This window comes from Sciurus vulgaris, assembly GCF_902686455.1.
Source record: "Sciurus vulgaris genome assembly, chromosome: 12".
Classification (NCBI taxonomy): Eukaryota; Metazoa; Chordata; class Mammalia; order Rodentia; family Sciuridae; genus Sciurus; species Sciurus vulgaris.
In genome coordinates, this window is record NC_136473.1 from 68,505,047 (window position 1) to 68,531,730 (window position 26,684).

General features: G+C 32.5%; 1 protein-coding gene across 1 annotated transcript in view; it reads left to right on the plus strand.

The window, feature by feature from the left end:
• The window catches only part of USH2A (usherin), a 777,454-nt gene that overhangs the window by 66,323 nt on the left and 684,447 nt on the right, over positions 1-26,684 (plus strand). Inside the window, 1 exon segment of the mRNA XM_079107116.1 lies at positions 5,282-5,414. Coding sequence (XP_078963242.1) covers positions 5,282-5,414 — 133 coding nt within the window.

The window sequence follows — 26,684 nt, forward strand, 5'->3', positions numbered from 1 at the left end:
GAGGAGACGAAAAACTATGACATATTTAGAACATCAAAGAAACTGAACACATCTATCCTGAAAAAGACTTGGGAGAAGGATGGCATTCTTCTTTATATCACATGGAAAAGAGATTAGATTTATTTAGTGTGTTCTAAATAGTAAGAACTCGGACTTATGAACTGAAGGCTTAAGGGGCTACCTTTCAGTTCAGTCATATATAGTAATAAAAGCTGTTCTAAGATGAAAGGGTTCCCAAAGTCTGTAGAGGCTTACTACTAGAACAGTTAAGCCCCAGTATCCTCATCTGTAATGTGAGATAAAAACAGTGCAAAGTGAGAGGTCAGTGGGATGATATATGTAAAATGTTCGTTGCAATGGTGGGAACGTGGTAAGTGATGATACCATGCAGGGTTCATTACCCTTCTTATTGTGGGAGGTGTTGACACTACACCTGAACCAGTGCTAGACAGAATTATAGAGGAGACTCAATGGGTCCAATAAACTAAATGGCTGCTATTTCCAAAGGCTAACTAGATTTAATTGACTAATTAAAACTGGTTGTTTCAAACAGGCTCTGTTGCCATTTGACCTTCTTTATGACCTTGAGTAACTTCTGTTGTCAATTCTCTAATTCAGTGTACGTATAAAGTTGAGATAATAGCAATCCTACCTTGGGTTGCTGTAAAGATAAAAAGAAGGAATATACATAAAGTTTTAAAAATGCTGCTTGACATACTCATTTTTCAATAAATGTTAACCACAGGGCTGAAGTAGTTGACAAAGGATTATTGAAAGAAACAGGACTTGAGGTATATGTTTCAAAAATGTTGAAAATTGAGTAAATGTCCATAGACAGAGCTTGAATAAATTCTGGAGACAGTGTTAAATACTGTATGATCACCAGTGAGGATATCACACCAATTAGGCTGAGGTTGGCTGATGCTGAAAGATGGAAATACAATCAGATGAGATAAGTGAGGAAAAATCTCAGAAGACCTTAGTTTTGGGATGGTAAGTAATTGGGAGGTGGAATTCCATGTGTTCTCAGGCAGAGGAATATAACATACATATGATATTTTAAAATAACCTTGTGGAGTTTTCAGGATAAATTGTCTTGTGCTTTAAAATTACAGATAGTATAGTGGAATCTTTTATGCAAATCCTTTCACTTAGAAATAGAAATTTCCCTGAAATAGAAATTTCTATTTCAGAAAGTCTAAGACTTTTCTCCTCCATAAAGTTTTTCCTTCTGATTCATATCACAGTGGCTTGATTTTTTTTTTTTTTTTTTTTTTTGGTGTGTGTTGAATACCTTAACATTCAAGATGATGTTCTTCTTTATATTCATGTCCTCTGTCATCATCTTTGGAGGCTGAATTTGAACTTAAAATATGTTGCTAAATCACTTCATGTTAAATACATTAAAAAGGTGTTATCCAGAATGCTTAAAATAGGTTTAAGACGAGACCCTTAAGCTAACAAAACTGGCACTCTGAGGAAGCAGGTCGAATAGAGAAGGTCTAAATGTATGTTACATATTACACACACATTCACAGATAAATATGACTTAAAGCAACTCCTTGAAAAAGGCAGTGTTCCATTGATGATATCAAGATTCAATAAAAATAAATGGCTGGGTGATACACTTCAGTGGTACAGTGCTTGCCTAGCATGTACACAGCTCTGTGTTTGATCCCCGGCACCATAAAATTAAATAAATTAACACAACCATCATCATTTGTAATGATCTGAACACTAGTAACTTCTGTTATCAAACATATTATCTATTGGAGAGAAAGGATACATTTTTCTTGGTATAGCTCGAGCCATTGTGCGTACTAGGTTGTTGTTTTATTAAATTCAATTTAAATTAGAAAGATAGAGGGGATTGGGAAAATCATTTTTCTAGGTTAGCACAGGTCTCCCCTGCAAACCCCATCCCAGACTGAGCCAGCAGTCTCTCTGTTTTATTTTTGTGGCCAGCAGGAGTAGAATAGCAAAAGATCTGGCATTTCCATGGAACAGGTGGTTTTAGATTATTGGTCTAGGTGGATTTGATGATATTTTCCTTTTGGTAACTGTTCAGCTATTATGTGACTTTCTTATCTTTTGAATTATACTCCCTACCAATCAGGCAGGCCAATGGGAGGATAGTGTCAGAAATTCTACATCAAAGGAATAAGTATAGACTCTTACAGGGACACACTTGACAAAAAAAGTGATTAAAATAGAAATCCCCAGGGAATAAAGGCTTGAGGATGACCTGCTTGTCTTTATCTTCTTTCCAAGTTCTTTTGATCTCTCATGAAGGGGATTTAAAGGCCTTTGGGCAACTGCTTCTGGTTTTGCCAGTTCTCTCATTCAAGACATACCAATAAACATGCACAAGCCACTCTGCTCCTCCGAGGGTTAGAGAATGAGATAGGTGGGAAGTTTCCTTCAGTAGAAGGCTTTCTCCTCACAAATCAGAAATTCTATCGTATATATTCCTATTCCTCTCAATAACTGGCAAGGGGATCATCAGAATGAGCTATTGCAAAAAGCCACCATAGTCTTCTCAGTTTCTCTGTGATAGTGCCCCAGATCAGAATTGTAAAATAGTTTGGAGAATCTTGGGACATAAAACATGGTGCAGAAAACCAAAGAAGATTTAATTTTATTTATAGAAAGGTAGTTGTTAGGGGGGCGGGGACAATGGAAGAGAGTGGCTTGGGATCAACATTAATCATTTTTTAAGTACCAACCAAGTGAAAACATCTTATGGAATTCACTGCAAGTGACACTGAATTCTTCTAAGCAAATATGTGATGAGTTGATTAAAATAAAAAAAAAAAAAAAGGTCCTGAACTTCTGACTACAGATATAATACAGTGAATAAAGAAAATCAAAAACATGCTTTCTATCTGGCTCAAAATAAAGGTACACTTAAACTTGTAAAAGACAACATTTTTATTTGAATGATATGACAGAACTGTCACAGGAGTGTTACCTGCTATAAAGAAAGCCGAAGAATTATTACCTTTATTAGACCAGTGACACTGAGCTTTAGCCATACATTTCTAACTTCTGTCCCTCTACAGAGACAATTTTCTTTTCTTAAATAAACTGTCATGCTAGTGTTAATATATTGTTGGCTCTCTCATGCTCTGAGAATACTGCTGATATAAAACATGTATATGTTAGATTGGTAATAGTATCTTTAGTGTAGCTGACTAGAACAAATGTGTTTCCCTCATGGCTGTGCTAATGTGATAAAGGAAAATTGGCTGTTCATCAGCTTTTGGCTGGGTAAAGACAGTAGAGATGGAACCACATTCTTTTTTATGCATTAATACCACCGAGAACTTTTCACTAGTTATATTTCATGTGCCTGCATGTTGCGCAAAGATGTTGTAAAACATGAGATAATGCTGCAAATAACAAAGTAGAAAAGCCTGTATCTTTTATAATGATAACAGTCAAACACCAAATGACAGTAACAGGCTGTAAAAAATGGGATGCAAAAAAAAAAAAAAAAATATCAGCACTACTACTTAGAAGAGAAGAATAGATCCAGGCCTATGAGAAGTTGGTGTATGATTTTAGGTTTATTAAAGACATGTTATGAAATGAAGTCAAATGCAACACTAGGTCAATGAATTTAAGAAAAAACATGTTCATGTGAAAGCAGATTGCACAGAATGGAAAAAAAAATTAGATTTGGTAACTTTTTTTGGAAATTACCAAGTAATTATGGTATTAACTTCTAGGTGTTTTGGTTTTGATTGGGGGATTTATGAAAGAAGTTCTTAGGGCAGTAATTCACATAATGATTTAAAGATGTCTAAGAATAAATGTTTATTCTCATTAATTATTGTATGCCCATGTTCACAGGAAAGCATTTAAGAAATATACTCTATTTTTTTTAGAGCAGTTGTGATCTCACAGCAGCCAAATGGATGTTAAAGATAGTTCTCATATACAAAATGTCCTTGCCTATCACTGTCCTCCAAAATCCTGTACCAGAGTGTTCCATTTGTTACATCGATGAACCTACACTGATACCTCATGACCACTCAAAATCCATAGCAAAATAACATTTTTAATGATGCAGTTTGGTTTTAATTAAAGTGTTAGTACCTAACCTTTCAATTGTGTAACATTAAATTTGTGTTTCTCTTTCTTCTCCCCTCTCTCAACCCTGCCCTTCTCCAGAGTCTTTTGTATGCCCTATGGGTGTTTTAGTTGGAGTGCCAATGATTCCCTTTACCTGCAAGCACTTGAACTGAAAGACAACTTTGTAGCAACTAAAGTTGATGTTAAAATGGCTGATTATTTAATTCAGAATTACATACAATCATGAAGATTTTGTTTCAATAGGATCAATGAGCTATTCTGCTTTAAAGTTTGAAATGATTTTTTGGGGAGCTGGTCACATAAACAATTCCAAAAGTGTTAGTGGAATTTAATTGGTTAAATTCCAGGGAACATCAAACTATGACCTGTAGATCATATCTAGCTGGTCACCTGTTTTCTTGAGTAAGGTTTTATTAGAGCACATCCGGGCTCATTTATCTATTTTCTTTGACTGCCTTTGCATTACAAAATCAGAATTGAGCAGTTGTACACAGGAGTGTTTGGCCCACATAGTCAAATTATTTGATTTTCAAAGAAAAAAAATTCTCTGGTCATTTGTGGAAATGATTTGCTAAGCCCTAGTATAAATAGGTATTGAACTACTTGAGTAATTAGCTTAGAATATGCTTAGCAAATTCTTACATTATTCTACATTGGGAAAGAATATCTAAAAATTTTTAACTAGTTACAGATACCGAAAATGGTAAATATTTATAAGATGTAGTTTTGTCCTTAGTAACTTAAATTGAATTATAACCATGTGAAATACATTTTTGGTATATCTGGTTTTAGATATTTCTCCCTGTTGTATTCATTTCTGTTTTATTTCCAAATACAGTCATAACAAATTTAATTAGCATGTAAAGAAACAACATGTCCACAAGAAACTTATGCAAGCATGGTATTCAGTGCTATTACAAGCATGGGACAAATATTATACATTGCTGTGAGTACCCTGGGAGGTACCATCACAGCACAAAACTGCACTATGTGGATTTATATCCAGATCTATAAACATGCAGGGATATCATTGTGCTATGAAAACAAATTGTCTTCACTCTTCCCAACTGAAGAAAGTGAAGAAATGGAGAAATAACTTGAAATTTTTTTTTAAAAAAAACCTATGTGTGGTTATTAGAAAAGTTTATGCACTCAAGATAATAATGGTAATAATTTCTTACAGGTGCATCAGACAAAAATCAACTTCTTTATCAATGGTTTGGAGGAGGATAACACAGCTTTTTATACAGCAACTTTAAGTGATTCGATTACAGATTTTCCCTCCAGTACTGTGCGAATAGGACAGAGTTCAAATGGTAAGATTCTGACTTTAGAATGCTATTAATTTTTCTCCAATTACATTGTTTCTAGAAAAATGTGTCAAACAAATAATATTCAGGTGTATTTATTTTTCTAGGACTGCTGTAACAAATTACCACCAACTGGGTGGCAGATTAATACAATAGAAATTCATTCTCAGGTTTGGAGGTTTATAAAGTCTGAAAAAAGGATCGACCCAGTCTGCTGCATCCTGGAAGCTCAGAGGGTGAAGTCATTTTATGCTTCTGTCCTTCCATGGCTGCTGTGGGCAGACCTTAGTGTTGCTCGACAACTTATAGCTCTATAGCTCCAGTGTTTGCCTCTGATCTCACATGATCTTCTCTTTTCTTTTCTTGCAAGGACACTGGTCATTGGATTTTTAGGACCCACCCTTATCCAGGATGACCTCACAGTCAAGATCCTTAATTACACTTGCAAAGTTCCTTTTTCCAAATAAGGCCACACTGGCAAATTATAGACAGACATGTCTTTTGGGGGCCACTATTCAACCCACTACACTCAGGAAACTTTAAAATTAAAACTTCTCCATTTTAATCAATTTTTAAAGTAACAATAATAAGTAAGAGGCTATATTCTCACTCCAATTTTGTTTGGATTTTAATTTAGGGCATTGTTAAACTAGGACTAAATCATATTAGATTGAGTAATAATATGCACATGTTGTAAACTATATCATATTTTTCCACATGAAAAAGGGATGTATAGTTTAACAAGATAATGTTTACTTCTGAAAAGAGCAGAAGTTGAAATGAGAATTATATTGAAATGTCTAGCACAATGGTCTTTAAAACACCTACATTTTAAAATGGCAGCATTATTACATAATATGTGCTCATTATAAGGAAATTCAAACAATATGGAACTCTGTGAAATAGAAAGAATTTTCCATATTTCCATCTTCAGAGACAGTTTAACTCATTTGTGCTCTTCCAGATTTTTAGTACATTCAGTTAGAGATATGGTTATAAATATAAGATTTTCTAAAAAGGTAGTTATAATATCTATGCTTTATCTGAGCCCTCTAAAAATAAATACTTCCTCTCCAAATGTTATGGAGCACATTTCATGTCAAGATACCTTGTTATTTAGGTGTACCTTCTCATTTCAAATGACTGCACCGTGTGTAATTGTATAGTTGTAACAAGTTTTGAAAACAAATTCCTATAATGAACATTAAGATTATTTTTAATTTTTCAAAGTTAAGTGATTATTTGATAGAAAATACTGTATCTTTACATTTTATATACTTTTATCTATTTATGTGTATCTGGCATTCACATGCACATATACATATGTATTTGAGCAATTGTCTGGATTGCTCTGTTTCTCAAGACTCTACACTGTTAACAATCTGCCTGAGTTCAAACCCTATCTTCTTACTAACTGTATGATCTGGAAAAACTTATAATTCCTCTAAACTGTAGTTATTCTAACTTTAAGAGGATGATAATGATGGTGATATCCTAAATGCCATAGTGAAGATAAAATGAGGCAATGTTATATATTAAATGTAACTGATTTTCAAGCATCTGGTATGGGGTAGATGCTCAGTATTTATTTATATACGCCTTGTGTATACTGAACCACATTTGCAAATAATACTATTGCTAACATTGTTTTAATTATTTCCACAAGATAAATACACAGAAGTTGAATGGCTGAATTTAAGTATACAATCATTTTATATTTTAATACATAGTAAAGATTATTTCAGTGCATAACATCAGATTATTTCACACAAAAGTTTTGAAAATTTACCTCATTAAAAAATGCAGGCAAGTTCTTGTTTCCTTGAACACTATCTAACCTCACAAATTAACCACTTTTTTCTACTCTTGCCATTCCTCTAAGTGAAAAATATTGTGGAATGTTGACTTTGAATCATTTGGCCATTAATGAGTTTGAGTAGATGACTGCATATGACTTGACCACTTGCATTTCATTTGTGAATTCCTTATTCAGGTTATGTTTCCATATTTATATTTATAATTTCTTACTTATAAATAATTCATTAATGGTAATAATATGTTGCATATGTTTTCTCATTTTTTAAAGATGGCCTGCTAATTTCTTGTTACAGATATTTAAAGCATTATTTGAAATGTTTAATCAAGGCAAAAACATGCATATAAGATTGTATATAATTATTAAGGGTATAGCTTTGATCAATGTTTAGTAGTCATGCACCTGTGTGAACATTTCCAACATCTCAAAGAATCTTTCCTAGCGAATACCCACTCTAAAGATATCTGTGGGTATTTAGTGTAGACCTCACAGAACAGTATCAGTAGAGACCTGGGTACATTAACATTATCTATTCTTGAACTATTAGGCAAACATAATCATGGGGTGGGTATCCTGTGCTTGTATTGTACTGAGTACAGTGCCTATAAGGTTTATCCATATTGTACATAGTTTTATCTTTACCTTTAGAAAATAATTTAGAATTGTTTTCTAAAAAGGATGTTCCAACCAGCAATATTTGAGAATTCTGGCTGTTTCATGATTAGCACTGCCAAATGTTATTGTTGGCCATTCCTGAGGAGGTGTGATACATTTCCTGATGATTAATGGTACCAAGAATTCCTTCAAGTACTTTTTTGCCATGTAGATATGACTTTTTATGAAGTACCTATTCAATCCTTTTTTTTTTTTTTTTTGCCAGTTAATTGAGTAGTTTGTCTATTTCTTGTTTATTCATAGGAGGTCTTTGATATTTTGAAAATGAGTTCTTTGTCAAATACATGGTTGGCAAATATTGTCTTCCAAGCTTCATCTTAAAATTATATTTTCTTAAGTGTTTTCTTTTATAATGAGAACATCCTTATTTTAGTGAAATACATTTTATTACTTCTTTTATACTTAATATTTTTGTGTCCTATTTAGAATGTCTGAGCAGACCATGATATTCTCCTTTACTTTTATTGTGGCAGTTTTGTTATTTTACTTCTCAAATACAGGTCTATTTTCTATCTGGGATAAATATTTGGATGTAATGTAAGATACAAATTGTTTCAATTTTTTTCTTACCTGAATTTATAATTAACCTAGAAACTTAAAAATATGTCATTTCCACAAGTCTAAGGTGGTAACTTAGTCATAAACCTGTCATCTTTATATATGAATATCGTTTTGCTTCTGAACACTCTGTTCTGTTCCAACGGTCTGCCAATACTTGGGTCAAAACTTTTAGTTTTAAGTACTGTAACTTGAAAATTTCTTAATATGTCACCATAAGTTATTCAACTTGTATATTCTTTCAAGTTGTCTTGACTTTTATTTAAATTTTGGAAGCATCTTTTCAGTTTACATAAAAACTCATCTGAGATTTAAATCATTAAGTTGATTTAGGAGGAATGGATATACAACAATAGCAAATCTTCCAGTCTATGAAGATAATGAATTCTTAATTTCAGCAGAACTTTTCTGTATAAAAGTTCTTATGTTTGTTAGGCTTAGGTGTTGGTTTTTAAAAAATTTTCAATTTTAATAGAATTTTTTTAGAGAAGTTTTATGTTCATAGCAAAATGCTATCTATCATCCTCTTTTCAGATGTATAGTTTGTGAATATTTTCTCCCATTCTGTAGGTTTTTCCTGCACTTTGTTGATGTCTCCTTTGGTATGCAAAAACTTATTTTATGTAATCCCATTTGTTTACTTTCACTTTTATTTCTTGTTCCTTTGGGGTCTTATCCAAAAGCTTCTTGCCCATTCCAATATCCTGAAGCATTTTGTTTATGTTTTCTTTTACAGGTTTCATAGAAGTCTTTAATCCATTTTAGGGTGATTTTTGTAACTCAAAAGATAGGGATCTAGTTTACTTCTGCAAGTGGATAACAAATTTTCTCAACACCACTTCTTGAAAAGGTGATTTTTTCTCTAGTGCATTTTCTTAGCATCTTTGTCAAACATCATAGGGCTATAGACATGTGGGATTACTTCCAGTCTCTCTATTCTCTTCTGTTTGTCTGTACATCTGTTCTCACACCAGTACCATGCTGGTTTGATTACTACAGCTTTGCAGTATGCTTTGGAGTCAGTTTGTGGAATGCCTCCAACTTTGTTGCTTCTGCTCAATGCTATTCAAGGTGTTGTGTTTCCATACAAAGTTTATAATTGTTTTTTCTTCTTCTGTGAAGAATGCCATTAATCATTTGAATCTGCATTGAATTTGTAAGTCACTTTGGAGAGTATGGACAGTTAGACAGTTTAACAATATTTATTCTTTTAAATTCATGAGTGAGAGTTGTGTTTCCAGGTTTTATTTGTCTTCAAAAAATTTTGTCCATGTTTTATAATTTTCATTGTAGAAATCTTTCATCTCTTTGGTTAAATTAATTCCTAGGTTGGTCTGTCTTTCCTTTTATCTTTTTTTCTTTTTTGATAGCTATTATAAATGGGATTGCTCTCTTGGTTACTATTTCAGATAATTTGCTACTGGCATATAGCAACATACTGATTTTATGTCCTGCAATTTTTCTGAATTTATTAATTCTAATAGTTTTCTTGGTGGAGTTTTTGCAGATATGTCATCTACAAACAGTGACAATTTGACTTCTTTTCCAGTTTGGATGCCCTTGTTTCTCTTTCCTGATTTCTCTGGCTATGACATCCAGCACTATATTGAATAAAAGTGGGCATCCTTGTCTTCTTTCAGATCTTAGAAAGTTTCCAACTTTTTCCCATTCACTGTCATGTTAACTGTTCATTTATCATAAATGCTCTTTATTACATTGAGGTATATTTCTTCTGTGCCTAATTTGTTTAGAATTACATGAATGGATGTTAGATTTTATTAGTTGCCTTTCTGTATCAAGTGAGATGACCATATCTTCTATTCATTCTGTTGATATGGTATTCTACGCTTATTGATTTTAATACATTGAACCATCCTTGCATTACTGAGATAAATCCCAGTTGATCATGGTGAATAGTATATAATGTGCTGCTGGAATTGGTTTTGGAATTGGTTTCGTTGAGGATTTTTACATCTAAGTTTATCAAGGATATTGGCCTGTATTTTCTCTTTTGGTTGTGTCCTCCCTCATCTGGTCTTGGGATCAGCACAATGCTGGCCTCCTAGAATGTGTTCGGAAGAATTCCTTCCTCTTCATTTTTTTTTTTTTTTAATAACTGAGGAAGAATTGGTATTAGCTTTTTTTGAAATGTTTGGTAGAATTCAGCAGTGAAGCACCTGGCTCTGGGCTTATTTATTTATTTATTTATTTAGATAGGAACAATTTTATGACTGATTTATTCTCGTTGCTTATTATTGGTCTGTTTATGTGTTCTATTTTTTCATGATTCAGTCCTAATAAGAGGTATGTACTGAGGAATTTCCCCATTTATTCTGTATTAACAAATTTGTTTGTGTATAGTTATTTATAATCACCTCTAATCATCTCCTTTATTTCTGTGATCTCAGTAGTAATGTCTTCATTTCATCTCTGATTTTGAACTCCTTCTCCCTTTCTTAGTCCAGTCAAGGATTTATCTACTTCAAAATAGCTGAAACATTTTGTGCCTCACCAGCAGAGAATGAGAGTCCTGTTGCTCCACATCCTCACCAGTATTTGATGTTTTCAGTGTTTTGTATTTTGGCCTATTGGTTATTTTTTTCATGTAATTAAATTAATATTTTTTAAAAATATTTGATTTTCTAATTTTTTTTTACTATTTTATGTGTTCTAAAAATATATATAGTATGTGTTATATATTATCATTTGTTACAATGAATGACTGCAAAATTCATTATTGATTGTAGTAGTTACATAATTTTATTATTTGTCCAAAAAAGGAACTCAAATCTTTTCATTCATTTTCAATAACTGCATAAAATGGACATGGGTTTGAAGTTGCCACCCCCATATATAACAAAAAAAAAAACATATATATAATTTTGAAATAATGCTCAATTTCAGTTTTGTTTTCCTTTGTGACATGAATTATTTAAACTTGTGTCTAGTGCAAAGAAAGAGAATATATGCATATAAATATATGTGATATTGAAAATACATTCAAAACACTGGTTAAATTTCCAAGCTCTGGTATCAAACAAGTCTGGGATTGGAACCAATTTAGTTGTGTTCCTTTAATCAAAAATCTGCCAAAATTAATTTCACTAGTATTGTATAACTATAACTATAATGCCTAATGAAAACATAAAAATATTTAGTTTAAGTCTCTGATTTCTAATCTACAGGTGGTATTTTAATATATAATATGTAAGACCAAGAATTATTGGAGATAATATCTAGAACATTTTGCTTTGTTGTATAGTAAATGTGCAATGACTGTCAACTATTAGTAAACTCTTTGGATATCTATTTTCTGATTATAAAACCATAAAATAATTATAGTCTTTCCATGTGATTTTTAGAGGGATCAAAACCAAAAATATCTATAAAGGACTATTACTTTAATTTGTATATGCTCTTAGATCAAGCTAGACTTGTGTGAAGAAGCAATAATTTAAGAAACTGACATATTTAGAATTTAGTTTTAGTAATTGGTATATTGAAGAATTTTATAAAGTACTCTGCATGCAGAAATTTTTAATAACACATTAAATCTTATGAACCTTATTTCAATATTTAATTCCTATTAGTACTTCTAAAAGTGTTTTATTACACAAAAATGTTGCTCAAAGTATTCGGCAATACCATAAACTTGTCAGTACCATAACTTTGTGCTACAGAGTTACAATGACTTGCTTCCATTCTACTTTGGTATACTAAACATTGAATTAAGGCTTCACAAGGGAAGTTTAGATTGAGGATGATTTACTTTTAAACCACATAAAAATAAATTTCACTCTTGATTAGAAAACATAATTGGAAAGTAATTTATTTCAAATACTATTTAAGTTTTTATTGCAATTTTCTCCTTTACATTTTCTCCAGGCATCTAACAGCAATGGAAGAAAAAGACATTTTAAAATAATTTTTATCTTTTACTCTATCAACTTATAGGTGCAGTTGTACCTACTGTATCTTTTCTCTAATTAGAGATGGCATATAGACTGGCTCATTACTTCTGCCTAATGAGCCAGGCTCCATGCCACCTCTCTAATCAGAAAAGAGATAGGTACAGAATGTTCCTCTGGACTTATTATAAATCATTTTCTTTCTCTCGCTTGTTCCTTTTTTTTTTAATCAAAAAATTAAGTCACTGTCCTCCATAGTTTTGTCCATATCCAAGATGGTTTCATTCAGAAGGGGTAATTGTGCAAGAGATTGCTGTGAGCTCAATTAAAGGTGCTCTCGTGCAGTGCCAGTTCGACTGTGTGCCTTGCAACAGACTTTGTTAAATGAAGGACTGTGGCACACCAAGATGTGTCTTTTCTGTCTTTTCCTAGCTTGAACTTGATTCTCTGTTTCTGCAAGTTTTCATAAAAGTGCTGGCTACTACAGAGATCTTTGAGTTTCACATCTGAATTGCGTAAACTCTCTAGAAAAATTCTTGCCAATGATATGTTCTGTTTCTGTAGGACTTGACTTCTTCTCTTTTAGGAAATTTTCCAGTAGGGGAAAGGAATATTTCTCACTGGATCCTCATCTACACATATTAATTGGATAATCTATACATAATTAGTTAGGCTGATTTTTAAATATAAAAAGAGAAACACCTTAGAATATCAGTATCAACAAATGTATATCAGCTCCTTTTTCTTGGAGTATTTGTTTCCAGTTACAGATTTATTTCAGCGCTTGGCATTGTACTTTTAACTTTGGGGAGTTGAATTAGCAGATATGCAATTATGAGGAGCCAGTAACATCACTGTGGTCACAGACCCAATCACTCCAAAGTATGGATTTAAAACTACAGAACCATGTACGTCACAACTTTTCAGAACTGTTCCTGAACTCATTTATTAACAGAGTGCTAGTTTCCTATTAAAGGTGGAGATTTCTGCATATGTGTTCAAACATGTGTAGTATTCTTAAGAAGGTCATTGGTCATTAAGTAACCAATAAACACTTGTGGAATTTAGAAATAAAAGCCCCAGGAAGAAAAAGATAATCACTTAAGCCAATAACTTGCCTTCCCTTCCATGTTTCCTACTTTATGTACTTCTTAACTCATTTGTTTGTTCTTGATCCTAGAGTTGGAATGTTTCTTGTTTACTTTTGCTCTGCTAGGGGATGGAGCTCAGGGCCTGGTACATGCCAGGCAGGTACTCCAGGTACCTGAGCCATGTCTCCAACCCCTGAATGCAACTTTTAATTTCTATCAATAACCCATGTGTTTACATTTCTAACCTTAGTTAGGTATAGAAAATTTGTTTTCCTTTTAGTTCAACTGAGATTATGCTAATTTTTTTCTGAGAGTAAATTTCTGGGGAATTGAAAAGAAAGAAAAGTATAAAAATTGTTGAATTAAGACAGGTAAATGGAATGGAAAAAGATTATAGGGATAAGGTTCACACAGATATACAGAGGGGCTGAATTAAAAAAAAAAGTTGGTTTCAGATCATTGCTTGAGGATTACATAGTAATCCTATCAGGACAATTGGTCTTTATGCTATTAAAAAAAGTGATGTTAGATGTATACCTCACAACCATGCTAAATAAAAACTGTTGATGAATTGAAGTTTGAATGTAAAATATGTAATCATGAGGTAGTAGAGAAAAATTAAGAAGTGCTTCTATAATCCTGGCATAACAAAGACTTTTATTAGAATGATACCTTGTTCAGAAACATAAAAATGTTGAAACTTCTGACTAATAAGCTGAGTATTTAAAATTGAAACAGGGTTTGTTTTGTACTTAGTTGTCAAAGAATAAAAAAGAGATTATACCAGTGTTGGAAAGGGTTGGGGGTAATCTGGCAAACTATCAGAAGTAGAAAATGTGGAAGGTACATGAGCCAAGAATGCTACTTTCAGGACATAGTCTCAAGAAAACAATAAAAAAGGGGCTTAAATATGGACTCAAATATTCATTGTAAAATAGCAAATAATTAGAATCAAATAAAAACTTCAGAAGAGAATTGATTAAATAAATTTTAGTTAATACTTACATGGAATAGTACATACCATCAGGAGAAAAAGCATGCATTTTATAGGATCATGGCAGTGGGTTCATATGTTATTATATGCAAAAGCATGAGTGTAGAATAATCTCTGAATTTAGCATATGTTTTATGAAAATACATATATATTATAGACATACATTTCATCTATATGTCTATATATTAATGTCTTGAAGGATATATGTCAAAGTAATATTCAGAATATCAGGATTTTACCTGGGTGCAGTGGTACACAACTGTAATTCCAGTACTTCAAGGAAGATTGCAATTTCAAAGCTAGCCTCAGAAAATGAGTGAGACCCTGTCTCAAAATTTAAATAAAAAGTGTGGCGGTGGAGTCAAGAAGGGGACTAGGGACATGGCTCAGTGGTTAAACACCCCTGGTTTCAATCTCTGATACCAAAACAAAACAGAAAACCCCCAGAATGCTAATAATGTTGACTTCTATAACCACAAGTAACTGATTTTCAAATTTGATTTTTGTATAAACTGAAATTATTTTTAGTAAGCTATATTATTTTATAATACAAATTTTAAATATTTTCTACTTTTGGACAAAATTAGAAATGGAAACATTTCACAGAATAGATTCATTCTATCATAATTGAAAGTCAGCGAGAAAGGCCTAATTTTTATAGTAGAATGGTAGTATTGACAATTTTGTTTATTTCAATCTTATACTGGGTACATGGGTTGAGGAAAATCAAATCTATACTGGACATTTATCTCATTGTGCATACATATTATTGCTATAATAGTGTCAGAGAAGCAAGGCATGAAATTTAGAATCAGACAGGTTGGAGTTTGAATCCCAACTCTGTTTCTTAAAAACCAAGTGACATTGGCAAAGAGTTTAACTCCCAATTCAATTTCCTGATTTGTTTCCTCATTTGTTAAATGTATTTTCTATGCATTTTTTGTTATTATAAAGCTTATAAACAATGTATTTGGTTCATATTGGGTTTTGAGTAAGATTTTGGTTTCATAAATATTGTTTTTTTTAAATTATTTATTTTTTATTTTTTACAGACTGCATTTTGATTCATGTACACAGATGGGGTACATCATTTTGTTTCTATGGTTGTACACGATGTAGATTCATACCATTTGTGTAATCATACCTGTACATAGGGTAATGATGTCTGTCTCATTCCATCTTAGATATTACCTTAGCTTATTGACTTTTTGAAACAAATGTTATAAAATAATCATATTTAATTTTTTGCTCAAAATCAAAAGTGACCTAGGTGAGGGAAATAATTTCAATTTAGAGTCATGACATATTAGATGTGCAATGTTTTGTCTAGGTAAATCCATGAAATAATCTTTCTTAAAGGTTAGTCCTTTCTGGTGCTCTTCAGTGTTTCCTGAAAAACCTGGGTTCCACCTGGTGTTATTTTTTCTCATCCCAAAGAACTTCCTTTTCCATTGCTTATAGTTCAGTCTGCTGAAACAAGTTCTCTAACCTTCTGTGCAAATGTCTTTAACTATTCTTTACTTTTGAAGTTGATTTTTACTGACTATAGAATTCTACATTGATTATTTTTATTTCTTAGCACTTTAATTCTCTTGTTTCATTGTGTTCTTACCTGCCATTTTTCTGGTGAAATCATGCACTGTCCATGTCAGTATTCTTGTGTATACAGTGAGTTGTTACTGTTTTGATGTTTTTAAGTTTTCTTTTTTATGGTTTATGATCTCTTTGTGCTGTATCTAGGCATGATATTCATTTTATAAGTTTTTCTTGAGGTGTGCTCAGATTCTTGAATCTGTAACCTGGTGTTTTCATTACTTTTCAAAGTTCTCCATCATTATCTCTTCAAATCTTCCTTTCTCCTCTTTTTCTCTTTCTTCTCTATTTTCTTTCTTTTTCTTCCAAGACCGTAATTACATTTGTGCTATGTCACTGACTATTACACTCAAGATCTTGAACACATTTTTATTTGTTTGTGTTTTGTTATGTTTTTCTTATTTATTCCCTAATGCTTCTGCTTGGATACATTCTATTAACTTGTCTTGAATCCACTGATTATTAGACTCTTGTGTCTAAGTTGCTCTTAAACCCATTTAGAAAATCCTACATTTCTAAATCATACTTTCCATTTGCAGGATTCCCATTTGATTATCTTTGGCAGATTTCTTCTGTCTGATCAAATATTTCATCTCTTTACACATATTGTTGACTATTTCCATTCGATAAGAGCATTTTATCAGATATTTTCAAATTCCTATTTTATAAATTTAAATTGTCATCTGAGTCATGTCTGTATTGACCTTTTCTTCTCTTTACAATGGGTCACATTTTCTTTTCTTGTGTCTTAAAATATTTACATTGTAGGAAAGACATCTTATATAGAAGAATGCAGTCTTGGGTTCATCTCTTATGAAAGACTTCTAACTGTGTAAAATTTAATTCATTCATTTGTGTTTCTTTGGGACCACTATTTTCTGATGGGTCTAAAATAATGTTATAAGTTTTCTGGTTCTTTTTGTTGTTAGGTTGCTAGCCTCATGATGTTTTCTTGAAGATTTGTAGATTCAAATCAGAGGTGGAAGTCAGATTATTATTCTAGAATCTAACATGCTTCCCTTTGCTTTCTTTGGCACTTCTAACTGTGCAATCCTCTAGATTCAGTCATGAATGGTCTCTACCTTTCTGGACAAAAAATGGCAGTAACTGGTCCCCAAGCTTATTTTAGTAAGAGATACTGACCTTATATTTATATCTTCTAATTTTTCCTGAAGAATTTTGTGGGTTCTACCTTTATTGCTTTTAAACTTTCATGTCTTTCTTTGGCTTGCCTGAAATCTATTCACTGCTATTATTTAAAACTGAAATGTGTTTTGTGTTACAAATCTAGCAGCTCATTTTGCTGACTAGTAGTCATGTGACTTCTGTGCAGAGCAATGTCTTTTAACCTCAGTTCCTGAGAGTAACTCAGTCTAGAAAAAAAAAAAAAAACAACTTTTAATCACTTTGTATAGCACACACATTTAGTACACTCTATCAGATATATAATTGTATATATCTTTGTATCCTGAGTCCAGCAATCCTCCAACTCCTTAGGAATCTTCACTCAAAGGATCTCAACTGTCCTTCAGTTCCATGATATGCTTTGTTCCTTCCTAACTCAATGTAAGATTCATGGTCAATCCTTATCATTTCCTTGCACACACCTTGATTCCACTGCCTTTTCCTTGCTTCTAGTATTGCCTTGGTAATACGCCAGAATTGGGTAAATATGCTGAGTCAGGCTGACTAGTCTCATCTTGTATTGGTGACCACAGGTACTCTGATGTGGTCCTACAATCATTCTGTGTTTCCCTCCTCCATTCACTTTCCCTGTCTCATGACCATTTATGTTTGCTTCTCTCCCTCAACTTCTTATTCTGACTCTGGGCTGACATCATCTCCTATTCATTATGAAAATCATCCCAAATCATAAAAGAACTTCTATATATTCCCACTGCTATTTATGCCAGTCTCTGGCATATAATATAGATCTGGCTGAGAATATTTTTCCCATTACTCTTCTCTATTTTAAACAATATTTTACATTAGTGATACATTTTCAGAGGCATAAAGACATTATTATTTTTCCTTTTAAAAACATTTATCTTGACCCCCTATTTCTTCCACCAGCCACTACTACATTCTCTTGCTACTCCTTTTTATCCAAATTCCCTGAAGCATTTTTACCAGACTGATCTTTAATTTCTTTTTTCCAATTCCATCAATTGCAGTCAGTGCTGTAGCTTACCACTACATGTAAACTGCATTCGTGAAATCTGCTCCAAATGCTTGATGATTTCTCTATTTCACCAGAGTAAAAGTCACATCATAAATCTCACTGTTAAGTTCAACTCTTTATCTTATTTGACCCAATAGCATCATGTAATGAAGTTGATTGCTAGTCATTCCATGGTATGCTTCATTCACTGAACAACTAAATATCTATTGCCTCTTGGTTTGTCTCTGAAACTCTAGTGGTTACTTTCAGTTTGATTTCCTGTAACCTCTTTGTATACTTGACTTCTTTTTTTTTTTTCGAGTCTTTTATTATTTATTTATTTTTTCTTTTTTACAGACTGTATTTTGATTCATTGTACACAAATGGGGTACATCATTTCATTTCTATGGTTGTGCACAATGTAGATTCATACCATTCGTGTAATCATACATGTACATAGGGTAATGATGTCTGTCTCATTCCACCATTTTTCATACCCCCTTCCCTCTCATTTCCTTCTACATAATCCAAAGTTCCTCCGTTCTTCTCTCACCCCTCACACTCCCCAACCCCATTATATATATCATTCTCCAGTTATCAGGGAAAACATTTGGCCTTTGGTTTTTTGGGATTGGCTTATTTCACTTAGCATGATATTCTCCAATTCCATCCAATTATTTGCAAATGCCATATTATTATTCTTTATGGCTGAATAATATTCCATTGTGTATATATATCACAGTTTCTTTATCCATTCATCTGTTGACTTCTTAATATTGAGATCTAGACCTTAAGATGCCACAATCTTCCAAGTTTATGTGTACTCATCCCTTTATATTCATCTCCAGTCTTGTAGCTTTAAATATCATCTAAATGGCTTGGCTTCCAAATTTAATTCTATCCTCCAGTGTCTTCCCTCAACTCCAGACTGCTATATATATATATGAGACTACTCAAAAGCTCCACTTGAATGTTTACCTTATATTTCAAAATTAGATTGATTTATTCTGAAACTGTTTTTTTTTTTTTTTTGACCTCTTACTTTGACCTACATTTTGTTTCTTCCATATTCTTCCTCATCTGAAGTGAAGGATTTCACTTACCCACCAATACAGAGCAGAACCCTTAGTGTCATCCTTGTTACTGCTCTTTCTCTTATATCCAACATTTTATGCTTCAGAAGAAATCTTGTTGATATCTTCAAAACGTATCCAGGTTTTGATTCCTTCTCACCACTGTACATAACAAACCTCCCTGTCTGAGTCATGGTGGCTGCTTTTCCTGGATTACATAGTCCTTTAACTGTTCCACCTGACCCTCCACTTTACATTTAGCACAGCAGCCAGAGATGTTTTAGGAAATAGGAATTAGACATATTACTCCTCTGCTCTGAATGCTTGATGGTTTCCCCATTTCTTTTTTTTTTTTGCGGTACTGGGGATCAAACTCAAGCACTCTACCAGCTGAGCTATCTCCCCAGCCCTGGTTTCCCCATTTCACCAGAGTAAAAGTCACCATTCTTACAATGGCCTCTGAAACCTCCATGAACTGATTGCAGTTATTTCTCTGGCTTGTTTTCTTACTGTCCCCCTGCCCCCACCCCATGCTCTCTTTGCCTTGCCTCCTTTTTGAATATGTGAGGTACATTTGTATCCTGTTGAATTTGTGAGGTACACTGCTAGGGTTTTTATATCATACATAAAGCTGACTCCCTTTCCTACTTCAGGTGTGCTTAAAACAACTTCTGAAAGGTATCTACCCTATCTCCCTGTTCACAATTGCAAACACCAACTTCTCTCTTTAGGTCCTCCTCATGCGGCTGGATTTCCGCCCCCCCATAGCTCCTATCTTTAATGTGTATGATGGTTTGGATCTGGAATGTCCCTCAAAGTTCCCATATGTTAAAAACTTTTCCCCCAGGGCAGCAATGTTCAGAGGTGGGACTTTTGAAAGTGAATAGACCATGAGGGATCTGACCTCATCTGTCAAATAATCCATGGAAAACTGAATGAACTACAGGGAGATGGTGAACAATGTAGCCAGTAAGACTATGGGTGTAGGCAGTAAGTTACCAGAGGTATGCCTGGAGGGAATCTCTTGTCCCAGGTCCCTTTCTCTTTGTCTCTTTGCCTTCTGGCTGCCATAAAATGAGCAGCGTTTCTCTGCCGCACTTTTCTACCATGATTTTCTGCTCACCTCAGACCCAAAACAGTGGAACTACCAGCCATGAACTGATACTCACTGATATCATGAGTCAAAATAAAGTTTTTCTCCATTAAGTTGATTTTCTCAGGTACTTGTCACAGCAACAAAATATGACTAACATAACACATATCATACAATTTAATTTTTTTTTTTGTAGATGCCTGTTTCTCTAGACTATGTTTGGGAAGGTAGGGTTTTTTAAAAAAAAAAAAATTGTTGTTTTTTGGGTTGTCATTGCTTTCTGATGTATCTCAGGAGCCGGAAGATTGCCTGTAACATTATAGCTACTCAATAAATATTTGCTGAATAAATGAATGGATGGGTGACTCTGAAGGGCAGAGTACAAGGGATAGAAATCTTTTAATCTCAAATCAGTTCATCAGTCTCATTTCTCTGTGCCTATATTCCAGAAGTGAAATCTAATGAAGCAGGTTGGTGAGAGTGGAAAATGTGGTGTATAAATAGTTGAGCAGACATTGTTAGTAAGGGAGAACTGGGGTCCAAGATGTTTTCCATCTATACCAAAGTGAAAATAAGGAAATTGTGTATGTGTGAAAATAGGGAATGGAAAGGAAGTGAGAAGGAGGAGGGGAGTGTGGAATAATGGAGGGGAGAGAGTAAGTTGGGGCAAATGAATGCTCATTCCTTATTTATTTGCAGTAGAAAACAAATATCCAAGTAGAAATGGCAAAACACCCTTTGGGAGAGAAAACTTATAATTGAAGCTTGATTTAAGACCACCAAATGATAAAAAGATGAGAAAGTGTTCAGAGAAGTTGTTTTCTCTAGAGGCAGGAACAATTCTTGAAGGACAGGATGTAGGGAAAAAGAATATATTATTACAGATAGGTGGTTGGGGAATGTTGAGGTAGAAGGGAAGCTAAGGAGAGTCCCACGGGGGTCAGAAGGTTCAGGGTATTAGAATCCAAGAGAAGAAAGTTGCAAGAAGTTTCAAGAAGTTCTTCAGTATCCATCAGCAGAGTATCAAGGAGAATGAGGAATTATAAAATTGAATATCATACATGGGTTAGCAATTAAGAATGGACATTAAGTGTAGTGACTGTGGCAGAAAAGGGACAACTGGTAATTTTAAGTGAGATTAAATAATGAGGGGAGGAGATTTCAGGGCAGATTTTGGAGAAGTCTGGCTGTGAAGAGAACAGAAATGGGTGAGGTAAACATGGTGTGAGTCTATATTCCCTGATGATTGTTTATTACTTTTGATTATTCTATAAACATCTGTTAATTCTTCAAGGTATTTTTGGCTGATTTTAACTACTGATTCAGGATGTGTATTTTTAAACGTTCCTCAATTCAAGGTATTTATTAATAGTATATGTATTGCATAATCCTATACAATCGTTAACTATATGACTACATTGAATGCTTGCATTTTTGGTTGTTTTCTATAATAAGTGTTTTGTTTTGACCTTTATTTCTTCCTTATGGTTCAGCTACACTCACAGAATATACTTATATTTGCTGTTGATGTCTGAAAACAGCAATAAGAACAAAACCAGAAAAAACATTGTAAATTTTTTTGGCATGAAGCCTTTACTGTAGCAAGCATTAAAAATTAATAAGTAAACTTCTTTGGCTCCTCATTCTAGAACTATCATATTTTGAAGTTCTGAATTTTAATTATTTACTTTTAATTTATTTCAAAATAAAATGTTCTTAGTGTCACCAATGAAGTAAATAGAGATCAGATAATTAACCTGACCCCATCATGCATGATTTTAATTTCAATTTGAATTCTCGATAGAAATTATGAAAGGTCATTACCATGGTCTTGGTTGAATAGACACAAATTTGCTTTTTATTGTACCACATTGAGAATTTATTTCTTTGCTACATGAATCTATTAATAGTTTTGTTAAAGATCAGTCTTTTAAGCTTTGTTACTTTCAACAATGAAAATTCTGTTTAAATTTCTACTAGATATTTTCTTCTAAACATTTTAAGTTATCTTTTGTTATTTATAACCTACTGGTGGATATCTATTGAAAGATATCAATGTCAATTGTTACTTTACTTCTAGTTCTAATTTTTTTTTGGTAAGAACAAAGCTATTCTTGACTCATTATTAAGTACATTTATTTTGATTCAGTATTGATGGTAATATCTGTTCAAATTAGAGACTAGGTAAGAAATACTTATCACTTTGAAATTTTAAAAAGGACTTAAACAATTTTTAAAGATTCATAAAGATCCTCTTCCTTCTCATGTGTTTTTAATGTATTTATTATTAGGTTGAGCCATATGGAGTTGCCCTATTGTATATTAAAAATGGTCAAATATTAGCTATTTAATGGTTCAAACTATTATATTTCTCTAGGTAATATTTTACTGTTATCTTTATGTTGTTAAACTTTAAACACATTGTTTCTGTTTCATTCACTGATGTATCTTTAACGCCCCCCCAAACAAACAAAATTTGTTTTTGGGTATTCTCAATTTTGAGATCCAGTTGATTCATTTTAGCTGCTCTATTAATATTCCATTTTGTTGAAGATGCATATATTTTTACTCTCATGTTGAAAATGTGGGTTTTCTGTTTTGGTAATTTATAAAATTCTAAAGTTAACACTGTCTATGTCTCCTTGTGTGCATTTGTGGGATTTTTGTAGAAAAGGTACCATAAATATTTCTGCAGGCTCCTTTGTGTGTTCCTTTCCCACTTTGTTATATTGTCACACTGTTTGCTGAAGTGGTGTAATCAATTTGTATTCCTACTAGCATCAGATCACTATCCATCTGCCTCTGTTCTCACCAATATGTTTTGTTTTCAGACATTAATTTCCATCAAAATAATAAGTTTAAATTACTCCTTTATTTTTGTTTTATTTTTATTACCATTATTAACTAGTAAAGATTTGAAAAGATATGTTTATTTGGCTTTCAAGTTTTTTCCTCTCTAAAACTATTCTAGTCTGTCCCTGATTAAATTTCCACATGAATTATATTTTTCAGTTTTTTGGTTGGAGTTATGCTTACTATTTATACTTCAAATGTTTTAGTTATGCTGATTCAAAAATATTCCTTTGATGGATTGACTTTTTAACTTTTTAAAGTCATGCAGAGTTTTGAATTTTAACATTGGAAAATATATCAATCACTTCTTTAATTTTTCATATATTTTATATCTTATTTAAGAAACTTTTTCTTATACTGACATACTATAGGCTGTTATTTTTTCCTGAAATTAATTTTTGTGTAATATGTGAGGTAGAGTTTTAATATAACTGATCTTTAATTGGCGTGTATGTGTCCCATTGCTTTTTATTGAATAACTGTACTTTTCTTACCTAGTTTTAAAACCACCTGGATCATATCTCAAGCTCCAATGTTATGAGAGTATGTTTAACATTTTGCTTTAGAGGTCAAGTTGATTAACTTCTTGCCTAGGTTTTGATATCTTGAAATGTAAGTTCTTTCTTCCTAGTGTTATTCAATATGACTATTCTTAGGTCTTATTCCCCCAAATGAGTATTTGGATCAACATTCACATAAAACCCTACAGGAATTTTTTTTCATTAGAATTGAATTAAAATTATATAACAATTTAGTGAGACTTTATTTTGTTATATTGAATTTTCTCATTCATGATGATGGTATATCATTGTATTTATCTGTCTTTTTTAAGTCTTTTAATAATTTTTGCATAAAAGATATTCATACATTTGTTGAAATTCATTTATGGATGTCTCAAGGTATTGGTGCTTTTATAAATAGTATCTTTTAATAAATTTCATTTGATATTTGCTGCTGCATAAAGAAATATGTATTTTTATGTTATTCTTATTTTCATAATTTTAGAATTCATTGATTCTGATAATATTACTATAGATTCTTTTGATTTCTTTATGTAGAAAAACATGAAATTAATAAAACTGTATTTATTTCATTCTAATTCTTATAACTTTGTTTCCTTTAATTAATGGTGGTTATCTAGAATTCCCCATACCCATGTAAAGTGATAGAAAAGGCACTCTTAACTTGGTATTACTTTTATGGACATGCTTTTGCATTTTACCTTTAAAAAAGACTTTTGTTATGACCTTTCTAAGAAATTTCCCACATCTTCCTAATTGCATAGTTTTTTTTTTATTTCTATATATTTTTCAACACATGGCAATTCTAACTTGTTAATATGATTTTTGCATCAATGGTTAAAAATGTGATTGTGCCTATAGTTTTCTTTCTCCTAGTTTCTTTAAGAGCATATTCTGACTCTCCAATTTATGACCTGTTTTACCTGGTTAAAATTTGTTAATTATCTATATGCTTTAGTTCCTACATCTGTAAAATTAGGAAAAAGAAGGATATCTTGCAGTAATGTTTTTAGGAGGATTAAATAACATTGTGTGTATATGTAATCATTTGAAAAATGACCTTTTTAATATGCAGTAATTATTGACTATCTTTGCTATTATCATTAATATCAAGATCCTTTTTAAAACAACACTACTTTCCCCTGAAAGGCATTAAGGGTAAAGAATACTTGGATGTTTATCCTAACATCAGTTTCTGAATGGTTATTTGTTCTATTTCTGGTTTTCTGATTGTTATTGCTTGGGCTTGAGTATGATAGACATTTCACATATATAGCCCTGCTCAGCTCTTTCAATTTCCTCCTTGTTTCTAAATGAATCTGGATCAGATCCAATTCATCAGGGATTTTCCTAAGGAAATCTGCTAAGGTTGTCCAGTACAGTCCTACAATTATATTTCTTATATGATTGTCTTTATTTTAAATCTGTGAAATCTTTGCCCAAGTCAAGACTACAGAGTTTCACTATGATTTCTTCTAGATGCATTATAATTTTAAATTACTTCTATGATCTTTATTGAGTTAAACTTTTGTATAAGATAGCTTATATGAATTGAGGTATATTCGTGTGTGTGTGTGTGTGTATGTGTGTATGTGTGTGTCTATGTGTGTGTACTGGGAATTGTACTCAGGGGCACTCTACTACTTAGCTACATCACCAGCCCTTTTTATTTTTTAAAAGTTGTTAAAATTCTTACCACGTCTCCAAGGCTGGCCTCAAACTTGTGATCCTCCTGTCTCAGCCTCTTGAGTCACTGGGATTACAGATGTGTACTATTGCACCAAGCTTGAGGTATTTATTTTAAAAATAAGATTTAATAGGTCCAGGACCAATCTTGAAGATTTGTTATTGTTATTTTGTGAAAGCATGGTGGATGTTACATAATTTCATTTTTGGATTTTTCACAGATATTATATAGATATATAACTGGTATTAAAATATTGATATTGTAACTTACACATTTGTATAGCTCATTCATCAGTTTTAGTAGGTATTAGTGGATTTCTTAGAATAATCGATCTATAAAAATTTCTATATATTTTTCAATGTTGAAACATTTTTTTTTCTTGCTTAATTACTCTATCTAGTACCTGGGCATTGTCAAGTTAATTTCTCATTTTCTATTTTTGTGTTGAAGTGTTATTCTCATACTTTTATCTATTACTTTAGACAGTTTTCTTTAGTTCTTTGAACATATTTAAAATAGTTCATTTAAATTCTTTCTCTAAGAAATACTCTGGGACCGTATAAAACTGTGCTGAGCAGAACTGCTTACAGGCCACAATCTCCCACCGTCCTGTGAATATTTTGTTTTTACATTTTTTAGAGGTTGATAGACCTTTATTTTATATATATATATTTATATGTGGTGCTGAGAATCAAACCCAGTTCCTCATGCTAGGCAAGCACTCTACCACTGTGCCACAACCCCAGCCCCTGAATATTTGTTTGACAGCATATAAACTTAAATTCTTCATGGAAAAAAAAAAAAAGTCTTTGTTTAGTAAGTTTAAAGTTTAGATGTATAATTGACCCAATTTCTATTGCCCATTTTTTCCTTCATATATAGGTTAAACTTTCTAATTTCTTTGGAAGTGTTATAATTTTCCATTGCTGAAATCACACAAATTTTAAGATGTAATGTAGAAAATTCAGAAATAAGATTCTTTCCATTCTCAGAGTTTGTTGCTGCAGTTTGCTTGTTTATTGACCTTTCTGAAATAATTCTGTAATGTCCACATTATTTTGTCATAAGTAGACATTGAAGTTTATATTTTGTTAATTAAGTGGCCAACCAATGACTAGACAGAGAATTTCTTAAATGCCTAGAACCAGTGAGTTTTTCAATCTTTGCAGAGGGCCTCTGAATGCATGGTGTACAATGCCCTTGACACTAAGCAGGTTGGTATTCTTTGGTCACAACTTCTGCTTGCCTAGAGC